We start from the raw sequence: 13978 nt of genomic DNA, 5'->3' as shown, positions 1-13978 counted from the left end.
AAAAAAAAAAAACACCGAACTGGGGATTCAACTAATTGCTGTGTTTCTAATCTAATGATTAACGCTTGTGTGTTGGATTTTATGCAGAACTAATTCTGTGTAGAGTATAACTAAAACTTCCTTTTGAGTGCTTTGCACTTCTGGAGCTGGGAGAAAATCTGATCTTGAAAAAAGGTGGCAGTTACTGTATGAGGGTGAGAGGTGGCTTTTGATATTTCAGTCTCAAAACTCTTCTGAGCAAGCTGTCAGGCTAAAAGAATGAAGGAGAAAATTATAAATACTGTGCATTATGAAATCAGCAAACTGCCGACACGTGGATTTTTATCAGTGAAGATCACTTTGAACTGATTGGTTCTACTAACCATTCAGCTAAATGGATGGGAAGTTTCTGTGCTTTGATAAGTTAGTTATCTGTGCATCCAATTTTTTTTAAAGTCGTAGAAATTACCCGGACAGTGGGAGCTCCTCTCTCTCCTCTGGGATTGTTTTAAGCATGCTGTTAGTCCAGGGAGATGTTTTCCCCCTTGTTTGTGAGCACAGAAGCATTAGGCCAGAGGGGACAGCAAGGTTGGGATCATCCTCCCTGTGGGAAGGGAGCCAGAATGATTGCTAATTTGGGGAGATGAATGTTGCCCTACAGTTGTGGAGTGCAATGATTGTGACTAATATATAAACTACAGGCCTTAGTACTGACAAGTACTCATAAAGAGGTTCACAGGTAAAGATTTCTGTTTTTAGTCACTTTGCTTCCAGGAGTAGCGGTCTGGATTCTGCAGGCAAAGCATGCTGTGCCATCTCCTGTGGGTGATGCATTTTTTTTTTTTTTTTCTGGAGAAAAAGTTAAATTTAATTAAAGTTTACACCTTTTTACACCTTTTTTTTTTTTTTTTAAAAGTCTTGCTCTGAGATTTTTTAATTGTGTTTTTATTTGCTTTTTTTTTCTGTCCAAGCTTTTCATTGGTGGTTCCTTGCATCATCGTTATGGTGCTGTGATCTCTTTCACAGGCTCTAGCCTTGTTGGAGCTGTTTAAGCTGGTGCTGTGAGAAACTGTTCCAGCTTTCTGCAGCTGTTAGGTCTTGATCACAGGCCATTGCTTTTCAGCTCCTGTCTCCTTCCAACTTGACCCAACGCTGCTATTTGAGTATCTAAGTGGATAAACAGGACAGAAATCTGGCAGAGAACAAATTTTCCCCACTCTTTGTGAGTATCTTTTCAGCTGGCCGTCTTTCCTAGTTTGATTCACCATGTGACTGTACAAACTTCTGTACTGGCACAAGGGAGAAGGTACTTGGGTGTAGGAATGACTTCGTTTTTAAAAATAGCCTTGGGTGTTAGGAGTTTCCTTGCTTGTCACTTGCTTGCTGTGTTGGCAGACATGAAAACTGGGTTTCCTCTCTCCCTCCTAGAATAGCCAATGATTCTCAGACCTGAGAGTGAAAGAGCTGCATGTATAATGCAGCGGACCTTACAGAACGTTGTGCGCTGTTTCTGTTTGTTTGAAGCTGGCTTCAGGAGGATCTGCTTGTAGTTACAAGTGCTTAGCTGTTCAGCACTTTCTGGGAGAGTACAAAGGAGGGAAAGCGCTTGGTTAGTGTGGGGGGGAAAGCATTGCTATGGCTGCTTTCATGGTTAAAGGATATGTACAGTCTCGTATTAACAATAAGCTAAGTTTTTCAACCGTTCTGATTAAAATTCTTGCAGACATCTAGAAGTGCCTGCTTTCTATATGTTGTATGCGTAATCTGTCAAGGGATTGTCAAGTGAGTTGAAAAAGAATTAAGGAGTTGCTGTGTAATAAAATAGGGGAAATACTGCATCTTCACGTTCAGGACTACTCAGAAATACTTACGGCTAATGGGAAATACACTGGAAATGTGGAGGTGTTCCTCTGCTGAATACACCTTGAAGTTTTAAACTTGAATCTCTGAAACCATAGGGGCAAAAATCTTGGTAGGATCTCTGGCAGAAAGCAAAAGGTGGAATTATAATATGAAAAGCAAGTGTGGTGCTCTAGCTGCTAACTGTTGGGCACTGCTTACTGTATCTGCCAGTAATGCCAAAACGTGCATTCCTACTGTTAGTCGTATTAAAGCAAACCTTGGTATGTGGTGCTCTTCCGTTCTGAAATCTGGAACTCCATCTCCATTTCAGCTCAGAGACTTCTCTGCTCAGACGGCTCAGTAACAGCAAGGTATTTACCAGATGACCTGTACAGCAGGGAAACATCTTCCCTTGATGAGAGACATCTTTAAAAACACACATAACTCATCTATAAATAATAAGTTAATTATTTTCTGTTTTGTTACTGTGTGCCATGTCCTTAAACCACCCGAGGAGGTTTCACAGAGCTGCACTGGGTCCCTGGGAGGCTGGTTCTCTGCTGGGCCTCAAAGCTGAAGTGCATGTGCCATTCTACAAATTACTGTGTGGTTTGCTTTACATGACGTTAATTTAGGGCTAGTACAGCTGTGCACTATGTATTAAGCTTAGGTGGTAAGGTTTTGGTAGCAGTGGGGGCTGCAGAGGAACTTGAGCTCTGGTGCCCGGAGCACCTCCTGCCCTCCTTCTGCACTGACCCTGCTGTCTGCAGGGCTGCTTCCCTCACATTTCCTCTCCCCACTCTCCCAGCCTCTGTTGCATAGCAGTTTTTTTCTTCCCCTTCCTTAACTCTGCTCTCCCAGAGGTGTGATCAGTGTCACTTGTTGCCTGAGCTCTGGCCAGCAGCAGGTCCCTTTGGAGCTGGCTCTGATCTGACGTGGGGCAGCTGCTGGGCTCTGCTCCTAGGGAAGAGCAGATCCAGTAGAGGTGGGAAACTCAAAGCCAAGCTCGTAAGTCCAGAGCTGAGCTCTCAGAAATAAAAAGCACTAATCTGTATTGTTGAACTTTCAAGAGTCAAATGTTTATCAAATAGAGGTAACCAGTCATGACAGAAATAGATTATAATAGATATGAGCTGTCCTAGTTTGGCAAGATGAAAAAGTCATTAGGTCAAACTGAGCCAGGTATCAAGCGTTAATTAAAATGTCCTGTTAGACCTAATTTTTCTCTTGCCTGCCTTGTAATGTCAATTGTAAAATACACACAATCACTCACTGTGTCTACAAATTGTGGTAGACTCTAGCTTAGGACCTTATAAGTAGCATCAGATATACTCTAGGGTGTCTTCATCTTGACTTCCCCTGTGAGTTGACCATAGGGATCTGGAAGAAAATAGCTTATGTGAACTCGATTAAGGTTTGAGTTCTAGGATTTCTTTCTTTTTTTTTTTTTTTTTCCCAGCATCTTGGCTAATGTTGAATTGTGTAGTTTCCATTACTCTCTTAATAGAGAGAGGTGGGCACAGCTACGCTAGCACAGAACGAGTTAAATAACTAGGAGTTGTGCATCAGAGATCAGTGAGGGCTGTGGAAACCCACTTAGGCCACTTCACAGCTGCTTTTTTCTTTATTTTCTTTTGAGGAGGGGCTCAATCTCTGGTGCCAGGGGAAGATGTAGTTAGAAATCAAGGTAGGTTTGGATATAGCTGTTGTGATGTGGCTGTTGCTCCTGCGTGCTGGTAGATGCAATAGGTTTTTCAAAAGGCGTACCTACTGTTTGCTGATAAGCTGCTTGCAAAATGAAGTGACAGATGTCAGCGGTTAAGTTGTGCCTGACTTTTCTTCTAACGCTTGAGCGCTTGCCAGAACGTGGGAGACTGATCTAAGCTGTTTTCATCTGGAAGGGATTAGCATCCACCCGCTCCTTACTGGTGAGTGTTACAACCAGGCTATGTGCTGCTTTGGAGATGGAGTTTCAGGGAAGGAGCCGTCTGGGTCCTTCCTTCTGTATTCCGGTCTCGCCTGGGCTGTGGGTGAGGTTTCTTCTTCAGCAGGGAATTACTTAGAACTACAAAACAAGACAGCTAGGGCAATAAAACCTAGAAATCCGGTAAAATGAATACTTTACTGAATTCCAGTAACAGGAACGCTTTCTCTGGATAGTGGTGGCTATAGTATGAGGAGCTGTTTTGCATAATGGCTTGTGAGTATAATGACCTACATCTCAGGCTAGAAGAACAGTTCAGCTGTGAAGGTATCGTGATGTATAAATCTCAACTGTACTCTTAAATATGATGGGTTATCCCTTGCCTGGGCTTTGTTCTGTAAGGTATCCCTGGAGCATGTGTGGATTTTGGGAGGCAGCCACTTACTGTAGCCTGTGTGTTAGGCTGGCTTGGCTGATTTTGAGGGTTTGAGTTTTGGTGTAGCTTTTAGATGAACCTAGCTTTAGGGGGAGCCTGGGAGCCCAGAGGGAGGTGGCAGCTGAGTAGCTGTCTGTTTGCAGATGGCGCTTTGCAGTGTTCCTTTGTGGCCCTAGCCATGCATCATTTACAAAATATCTAATTGCTTTTAAATACATACTCAATCATTCATTGGCTAGGAGCAGACCTTTAAAGAGAACTTTCCTGAAGTGGATTCTAGAGTAAGCAAGCTCTTAAACCTTTGTGTTTAGTAGTACAGAAGCACAGAAAATAGAAACCTCCCCCCAACCCAATCTTTCCAAAGCTGTGAATTAGAGCGAGATACTTCCCGTTTGACTGAGCTGAGCAATAGACTTGATTTGGCTTTGAAAGTTACCCCACATGTATTCAATTCAGGGTGCTTTAAGGGATGTGTCTGTGTAGGAGGTAGCTAGGTTTTCTAAGGCTGCATGGTTTAGGCTAGTACAAGATTTTTATGTGAAACCTGCCCAATTCCATAGTGTAAAGCAGAGCTGAGTGCAGTTTAGTTTTCATTTTTATTTTTTCCCATCTTTTTAATTGATCAACTGCTTAACTTTTCTATATGGAAAGTTTAGGTTTGTATAGGGATTTTTTTCAAAGCATGACTTAGATTCTGTAACCTAATGCTAGCTGTACTTCTCCCATCAGAGCTTTTCCTTTCACTCTCCATCTGTGGCACAACTTTTCTGTTTTCTCATAGGCATTCAAAGCTAGCTTTGTATGGAAGGTGTTTACAAGAAAGTTCAGAGGCTTTGTGCCTTCCCCCAGTTAACTACAAGTATTTAGGTTAGCCCCCCTGACCATTCAGTGACTTTCTTCAATGACTAATAACTTGTTGGAGATTTTTTGCCGTGTCCTGTATGACAAGCATCAGGATACTTGTGGTCCACTTCTGACTGTAGGGTCTGGGCCATCAGCCACATAACTGCGTGTACTCTGCAGCAGGACAATATACTCTGCTTCTGCTGCCACAGCTGACCTTGCTTCTCCCTCTGATGGGATCTAGATAACAGTACGGTCGCTGAAGGTGCAAGTGTCCTGCCATGACCTTGGAATAATGGCCAACTGATGGATGTGGTTGCAGTTGGCAGAATTATGATCTGAATTGCATTTTCCCTCTTTAGAGCCTAAAGCAGCTTGTACTGTTGCATCTTCAGATGAAGAATAATAAACTTCTAAACAAACAAACCACCAACCGACCTCTAAACCTTTGGTTTTAATTCTATCACCTCTAGTATAACTTGCTTTTCAGGTTATTTTTCTGGATTTTATTTTTGGAGGTTGGAGTTGGGAATTGGAGGTTATTGGTGGTGTTCCATCAGGGACCTGCTAGCTGATGGAGTGACCTGGGAATGCTCTAGGTGAAGGTGGGAAGATGCTGTTGCAAAACAAGAGCAGTGTGGCTGTTGAAAGATAAGGAAACATGAGCCTAGAAAAAACATCTCTCTTCTTTAGACCACTGTCATGATGGGGTTGTGGTGGGGAACACTGGGAGCCAAACCAGCATCTGAAATTGTTTTTTTGCTGTGTGAGTGCTTGATCCTTAAAAGACTGTCTGCTTGGTGGGGGAATGCCAGGAGGGGCAGGGAAGAATAAGGAAGAGTTTCCTCAAGATGTCAGTATATGAACTGTTTCTGTCTTACTGGCATACAGTAGCAGGAGAAGAAATGTTTAACTCCCTCTCTCTTCTGCAGTGTGAAACTCTCTGTTCGAGATGGTACCTTAAAACATCCCATAAGCTGTATTCAGCTACGTATGATCCAAACGAAAAGGTAAGTAGCATGGTGCATGTTTTCCCCCTTTAATGTTTTACTGTATCGATGATGTTTGTCTTTCAAAGCTATCCTCTCCTCTGTGCTGCTGCTGACAACAGCAGTTCTCCCAGTATAACCCCTGTACTGTCACTGGTTTAGTAGCACGTTGTTCTTCAAATGAAGGTTTCTTGCAGTATATTTGCTGAGATTGGATACGATCTCAAGTGCATATCTCGTCTGGAGAAGCGATTGTGAGCTTGGGAAGGCTATGTAGTGGCCTGAACACGTTATAATTTTGACACAACTATTCTTAGTGTTTTATGTGGTGTGAGAGGTATAGGCCTGCTAAAACTTCTGTAAGCTGAACTATCTAAAAGCTGTTCTTAAAAAAAAACACAACAACATAACAAACAAACCAAAACAAACAAACAAACAAAAACCAAAACACCAAAAAACCCATGTGCATGCATATATATATACATATGTTTATATAAATGCAGTAGTGGCAGCACATTTGTTAGACGGTCTGATGCACCTGGCCCAAATCAAGCTTGTTACTCACATGCAGGGGTGAGAGTTCCAGAGGTTGGATGAAGATGGCTGTGTAAGGCCTGCAGAGCATGCTAAATCCTCATTTTGGAGGCGGCTGCAGGAACACGGGTTTGCCTGAGCTTTCTGTCAGACTCACTGACAGACTTGTGCAGTAGCAATCTCAATTTACAGTTACTAGCCAAGAAAAACTTTTCCTGTGGGAGGTTGTCTTGGCACAGCTTCTAAAGTAACACACTTGGAAAAATAATGTGGCTGAAGGTAGGCTTGTATTGAAGGGCAAGAATGCCAGCACTTCAGCACACTTAGGCTTGCCCCGTATCTGCCAGCGTAGGGGTGATTAACCAGGAGTGAAACAGTATTAGAAAACAGAGGGAGAGAAACCAATGTGTGCCTAGAACTGTGGCTGGCAGGAAAAGTCTCCTGAAGAAATAACTCTCGACTTAGCAAATGCTTCCTGCATTCTTAGTCTTTGCTTGTTCAAGGTCCTGCTCCTTTTCTAAAGGCGTAATTATGTTTAGACAATGTAATCAGGTCTTTGGTTTATTTTAACTAGAAGCCATATCACACTAGCCAGTGACTTCTCCAGGTAGCTCAAGGTCTTCCCTGCCTTCTCCCTTTGCTGCCTCCTCCACTGGTTTTGTAATGATCAGACTGCGGTAGCAGGCCTTTGTAGGCTTGTTTGTAGAACTGACATAAAGAAATGCTGTGTGTTACCTGAAAGCAACACGTGAATTAAATTTCTCTTTTTACTTCCTGGACTTGAGACTTGTTTTTAACAGCAGGAATAGGAGCACAGTTGTCTCGCATGAGTAGTTATGTTGCAAAATTGGAAATGTCAAATTTGCATAACAACTCGATACTGAAAGCCTTGTCTTGCGATGTGACCATGCTTGGTTAATAAAACAACTGTCACACCAAAAGCTAAGCTGAAGTATTTGAGTTGTTAAAGTTCTAAGTATTTGGGATTTTTTTTTTTTTCATTTCCCTTTGAGGCTCTCTGCCTAAAACGTTTTAGGTTCAGGAACAATTTATGTGAGCATGCTGGAAACCTTAAAATATTTTTGACCAGGTTCTTGGTGCAGGTCCCCAGCCAATGGAGCTCTCCAAACAAATTGCCAGTTCCTGTGGTGTTCTTACAGTATTCGTACTTCTGATAATTGAGCTTGCTCGTCTTCTGATGGGATGTGGATGTGCCTGTGTGCTAGGTAGTGGTGCGTGTTCCTCAGCAGGTCTGGCTGAGCTTGCCATGTAAGCTTGCTGCAGCTCTTACCTTAATTTCTGTAGGCTTGCTTTCTGAATTTCTGAAATGCCTTGGTTTCTGTATGCTGTTACCACATGGTAGCATTCTTCAACTGACCATGTGATGCCAGCTCAGCCCTGACTTTGGAGAAGTCAATTTGGTCAAGGGCACCTTGAGTACCCGTGTTTGTTACAGCTGTCTGTTGATAGAAATTCCCCTGGTGGTTCTGCAGTTCCTCCCTCCTCTCTTACCTACCCCCTCTGCCTTCACTGGTCATTGTGGGGGTAACAAACAGTTTCACTGCTGCACTTACAGTGTCCCCTCTTACCCTGACCGTATGAAAGGCAGCCGTTTGGTGTGGGGAGGGAGAATACTGTCTGACACTGAACCTGCTGTGTTGGAAGTGCACCTGTACGATTAGCAAGGCCAGTGACTGCAATAACGTGTACGCCCAGCAGTGAGGTTTCTGTGCTGAGCAACTCTGCTCCTCCCTCACTGCATTTCATAATGGAAAGTTGTTGTCTAGGATATCAGGCTGACTGGCTTCCAGTTATCCCCTTCTTCAATGCTCCTATCATGCCTCTAAGGTGTATTTACAGCATTAAGTGTGATCTAACGTGAAAGGTGACTGAGGATTTCACACGCAGACTAAACCTGTCTTGCTGCAACTTAATGCTGAGTGTGTAACAATGCCATGATGGCAATTCAGGATGGCAGACCAGGTTCCTTGGGCGACTTAGCTACAGTGAGGGGCAAGGCTGAAACAACTCAGCGAGAGCTGGGAGAACAGTGAGGATAGCTCCCATCAAAGGGAAGGTAACATCAGCAGGGATGGTTGCTCTGGGTCTAACAGAACATAAATGCAAGTTTTTTAAACATGGTCTTCAGAGTGCTGCTGTAACTTTGTAAGGAAAATGTGGGGATCCATATCTCTGTATCTGGGGGAGGAAGAAAAAGCAGAGACCTGGGAATCATGCCTCCTTTGAATATCTTCTGTGTATTCAAAACCAAGCAACTTGGGCGCTTCTCAGAGTTAAGGTTGTTGCTGTTTCTTTGGCACTGCTTGTGAGTTTCTCTTCCATGGGTTGGTCTCCTGCATCCTCTGTAGAGTCCGGTTTCTGGCCTGTATGTGGTAGGGAGATCTAGGGAATGCTGGTATGAACAGTGAATGCCTTTTTGTTCTGAACTTGTGTACATGCTAGGTAGATACAGTATAGCATACAGTTTATGCTGTTATCATTGTTAAATCAGTAAAACCTTTTAAACTAGGTGAAATCAGCGTTACAAGCTCCTGGGTAAACCAGGGTTTTAGTGGAAGTGGAGGAGAAAGGAATGTGTGTTTCTGATGGGAAGAAAATTTGTGGGGCATTCATCTCTCAAGGTCTTTATTGTTCTTTTCCTTCTAGACTTTTGAAAAGCTCCTTATTGCCAACAGAGGAGAGATTGCATGCCGAGTAAGTATATAACCTTAAGGTTTTTTTTTTTGTAGTTCATTCTTAAACTATTTGTATTTTAAATATTGATAATTGTCACTTCTTATATGGTAGGTCATCAAAACATGCAAGAAGATGGGGATTAAAACAGTTGCCATACACAGCGATGTTGATGCCAATGCTGTAAGTACTGACCGAATGAAATAGATGGGGGTTCAGCAAGACTGGCAACTGCTACCCAAGCTTGTTTCTTACCATGGCAGGCATGTTTGAAGTTTTGAACTATCTTTGCATATGCCTTTTTCGTCCATGTGCATAAAAAGAGGGTAGATACCATGGGGGCTGAGTGAGGGGAAAGGAAAGGGGGAGAACTGGGCAAGTACTTAGCACTGTTTGTTTTTTCTTGTGTTAACTCTCCCATATTCTGCTCATGTAAATGGTATCTTGTTCTTATGTTCTTTTCCTGGATTAAGGCAGACAGTAGCACCTGATAAGTAGCTGCTCTCGTGCAGCAAGTATAAGGGTGGCAGTGAAACCAACATTTTGTCTTGCTAATGAACACAAAAGGCAATGAAAAATGAGTCTTAAGAGATGGAGGACTTGGTATAAATTGTTCTGTGCCTGGTACCTTCACCTCATTGCTTTCCACTTGCCAGAAGAATGCTCTCACCTAGCAGGTGTGCTGGACATGTGTACTGGAGCTGTTCCATTTGATGCTAATATTGAGGTGTCTGGATATTCAGCGGTGTGGCAGGAAAGTGGTAAAATGGCTCTCTAGACAGGAAGGGTACTTGTCTAGCTACTTGGTTGCTTCTTAGGTTTTGTAGTCTCTAGTTTATTTTAGAAGTATTTTAAGTCTGTAGCAAGAACAGAAAATTAGTATCTTTTGTGTTTTCTCTGAGTGATACAACATGCAGTATAGGCATACTTGCATATTCTTGCTGACTACAGACTACTATTCTTTGCCTGCAGGACTTACAGAGGAGAAAGGATTGGGGGTGCCTCCACGTTCTAGGATTGTTTATTGGAATTTGGAAGGGAGCTGAAACCCCATGTTATGATTTAATGGAAGAGGTTCCTCAGACAAGTTGACAGGAAAAAAATGTGTATTTTATGCTTGTCAGGACTTGGTTTGCTCAGTGCTTGAAAAACCAAAGCATGATAGGTGCAATTTGTGAAAGTTTAGTTAGGAGAACTTTGGTGTTTTCAGAGATAAGTGAGGGGGGAGAACTGTTGGGAGTTGGACTTCTGTCTGAGTCCTTTTGCAATTCTCTTCCTACATCACCTGCTCAGTTCAAATAAATAGGCTGCAGGTAGAATAAGGGTCTGAGACTAAACCTTCCTCAGATGAGTCATGCTCTACTACTGGATTTCTGTGCCAAGTAATTATTTTTTTGAGGTGCATGAGGAATATACTTTTATATTCTGGATTTTAGCTGGTGTCTGCAACTGGGAGTATAGTAGCTTGTGGATGCTCAATGGACTGTGAAATTATTTCCTAATGGATGGGTGTCAGGCATTATGATAAATCATAATTCTTCTGGAAGCCAGGGGTTAAGTGGATATGAATGCAAACTACTCGGTATGATCTACGATCCCTCTAGTAAAACAGGAGCATGCTAATGGGTGCTTGTATTCCATCTTACATGTATGTTATCTGCTGTTAGGATAAATGGATCTGCTGTTTAGCAGCACTGCATAGCCTTGTTCACTGGCATGAATTCTGAAAATAGACTAAAAACCTGTTTAAAAAGAGAGCGTGTTCTTTTGCCAATCAGTAATAGACCTGGAAAATGAATTGGTCTCTCCAGTGTGTCTGGATGGCTTTATATTTATTGTATGGACACTGCTATGAACTGGAGAATATGGAAAGTCTGAAAGTAATAAGTAAAAATTGAGATTGAAGAGTATAATGAGGGAATAAGAATGACGGGGAAAAGTACAGCTCATGACCTTAGGGAAGGGAGTACAAATAGCGCGTTACAAAGAGAATTGAAAATATAATAGCTGCTCTGCTTCAATCTACACTGCCGTCTTAGCTTTAAAAAGCGTATAGGGTCTCTAATTCCTAATAATTCATAAGAAAAAGTAAATTCAAGCTGGTATCTCAGAAATGCAATAATGTATTCAGAACAGTTCATAAAGATAACGTGTTAAATGCTGACATTTTGAGCTGATGGACAAAGACGAGGCTCTAACAAATTCTACAAGGGTGAAATAGTGCCTGCTTAGCTGCGTTGAATCCTTACTTAGACCAACAAATCTAGCCGTGTGCATTGGAGAAGCTTGCAGTATTTAAAAATCTCCCTCACTTTGTTTTGATAACACAGAAAAGTGTTTTAAACACATGGTAGCTGTACAGATGTTACTTAGACTTAATACAATCGGATCAAAAAATGTGCCTATGTCTACCGTACATCCTCTAATCACTTCCTTGGATGCTTGCACTGGGAAATAGCTTAACTAATGTCATCTATCTTAATGACTTGGAAATTTCCAGTAGTTCATTGTTTTGTGAATGACCCGGCTGTTGCGGTGATGTGTGTGGCTGCCAGTTTGGATGACCTGGATAGATGAGTCCGGAGGCCAATTTCTTTGCCTGTGTCACTTGTCATAAAGTAGTGACAAAAATGTTTTGTCCCATGTTATTTATTTTTGTTCAGGTTGCATCGACAGCTACCTTCTTGGCTATACCAGTGGTAGCAAGATGTCAAACACTGAAAACAGAGCTGGGAGCCGATATATCCTGCCAGTGAACCTCTGTCCCCATGTAGCTAGGAGAAACCCGCTTGATTTCTGGTGGGATTCTGTAAAAGATGTAACTCTCCTCTTGATTTTTGTGCTTGACAGGATTAAGCCACTCTTCTCTCACTCTTCCAAGACTTGCAAAGGCAATGAATGGCATAGGCAACTACCATGATGATGATAGTCACTGAACCAAAGACAGGAATAAATTTGAAGGAATAAATTTAAAGGTTCAACTAGCTGCCCATCCTAAAGCTATTTGTCTTTAATAGGGATAGCGGGACCTGTGTTTAAGTGATGACAGGAGTACAGATCTGTTTACAGAAAATATTTTTGAATAAAATATTTAAAAACAGCATGAATTGAAGCAAACTTTCTGTTCAGAACTTAGAGCAACCTTGGAGATGTGGTCTCTTATAACCTTAGCTGCGCAGCTTCTTACTAAAACATGGGTAGTCTGATACTCTGGCTACCAATTCATTTGTACAAGTAACTTTAAAAGGAGGGTAAGCCACTCAGTCTCTTACATCTCTCTGGCTTTCCCTTCTGTCACACTTGTTGAAAACAGAACTGAAATTGAAGCAGGGCTGCTTTAGTGTGCATATCTAAGGGGGGAAAAATCCAAAACCATAAATTATCCAGCAATTCAGGCTCCCCAGTAACAGCTTCTAGTTCATTCCCTACCTAGTGTTGTATGCCTAAATGACCCTAGCAGGCCTTTTCAACAGTATTTGTGTAGGAGTGATATATATAGTCTTAAAAGTGTTGATCTTTACTCAAAAGGTATTTTAAGGCTCGCTAGTGAGTAATGTTATCTTAAAGCTTTACTCTGATAGGCTTATTCAACAGAAAAATTCAAATATCCTTTTTTTTTTTAAAAATATTAAAACTGTCTGAGATTGTTACGGAGTTTAGTGTTGAATGGAGGTTGTGCACATGGCTGAAATACATATAGACCTTCAGTGAAACTACTTGCTTTTTTGTTTTCTTCAGATTTGGTTTCTGTGGAACACCTTGGCAAAAGTTACGAGCATTCTGTTAGCAATATTCATTTTGACGTGGTGATTTTGCATATTAATGAAAGGTAACTAGACTATAACAGCACAAAAGAATTTTGATCTCAAGAAATTAAGACTTTGGTAACATGAGCAGGAAGCAGCAGGAAGGACTGGTTTAAATTGGGAATGTAGTAAAAATTGAACAGCCTGCTGAAAGCCGAATAGTATTTATCTGAAGAAAGGAAAAGTAAAGCATAAAATACTGTTTGGTGAACTTTATCTGAAAAATATCCAAATACCTGAAGGATTTCTGTAGGTTAAAAACAGGAATTGTTATGGTGATAGGAGGGCAACATTAGCAAAGCTTTAACCTTTAAGGAGGTAGGTGACTTCAGGAGCTTTTGGTTGCTTGTGCGTTAATGCAGTTACAGGTAAATGGTATTAAATGGGACAGCGTTACATTTATATTGCCCAGGGCGTGAGAATGGGCAAAAAGATCACGTCCAATGTTATTTATGCTGTGGAAGATAAGTTGTTTCTCAACAACTGTCCAGAAATAAAATCAATGTGGTGTGGGCAAAGCAGTCTGGCAAAAAGTCTCCTGTGAGACCCACATGGAACACACTTTGTTATGAGGTACTACATGTATTCAGAAAAGTAGGTCATAGCTGATGCTTTTTAAGTTCTTGAGAATCTTGGCTAATACATTTTATTGTATCTGTTCTTTCCTGCACTTCTCCAAAATAAGTTGATGCAAACTGTACAAATACTGCTTTTCCTTCAGAGTTCAACTTGTAAAACACTAATTCTTTATACTTGGGTAGGTACAGTGGGGAAGAACCAGTAGGACTTGAAAAACATAATTCAAACATCCTGTGAAACTATTTTTGGGGTGAGAAAACAAGCAAAGAATTTTCAGTCAAAAAAGAATAATCATATGTATTTTTTTCCCCCTGAACTGATTGGAATAGAGGGTTAAGATGAAAGAGCCTCC

At 41.6% G+C, this 13978-nt stretch overlaps 1 protein-coding gene across 1 annotated transcript in view; it reads left to right on the top strand.

Moving 5' to 3' along the window:
* Positions 1-5849: 5849 nt before the first annotated feature.
* The window catches only part of PCCA (propionyl-CoA carboxylase subunit alpha), a 275014-nt gene continuing 266885 nt past the window's right edge, over positions 5850-13978 (top strand). Inside the window, exons 1-3 of the mRNA XM_035318665.1 lie at positions 5850-6034; positions 9215-9262; positions 9356-9424. Coding sequence (XP_035174556.1) covers positions 5876-6034; positions 9215-9262; positions 9356-9424 — 276 coding nt within the window. The 5' untranslated portion in view covers positions 5850-5875. The remainder of the gene's footprint in view (positions 6035-9214; positions 9263-9355; positions 9425-13978) is intronic.

Source organism: Oxyura jamaicensis, chromosome 1, assembly GCF_011077185.1.
Source record: "Oxyura jamaicensis isolate SHBP4307 breed ruddy duck chromosome 1, BPBGC_Ojam_1.0, whole genome shotgun sequence".
Classification (NCBI taxonomy): domain Eukaryota; kingdom Metazoa; phylum Chordata; class Aves; order Anseriformes; family Anatidae; genus Oxyura; species Oxyura jamaicensis.
Note: the sequence above shows the minus strand (reverse complement) of the source record. Positions and strands in the feature narration are given on the sequence as shown.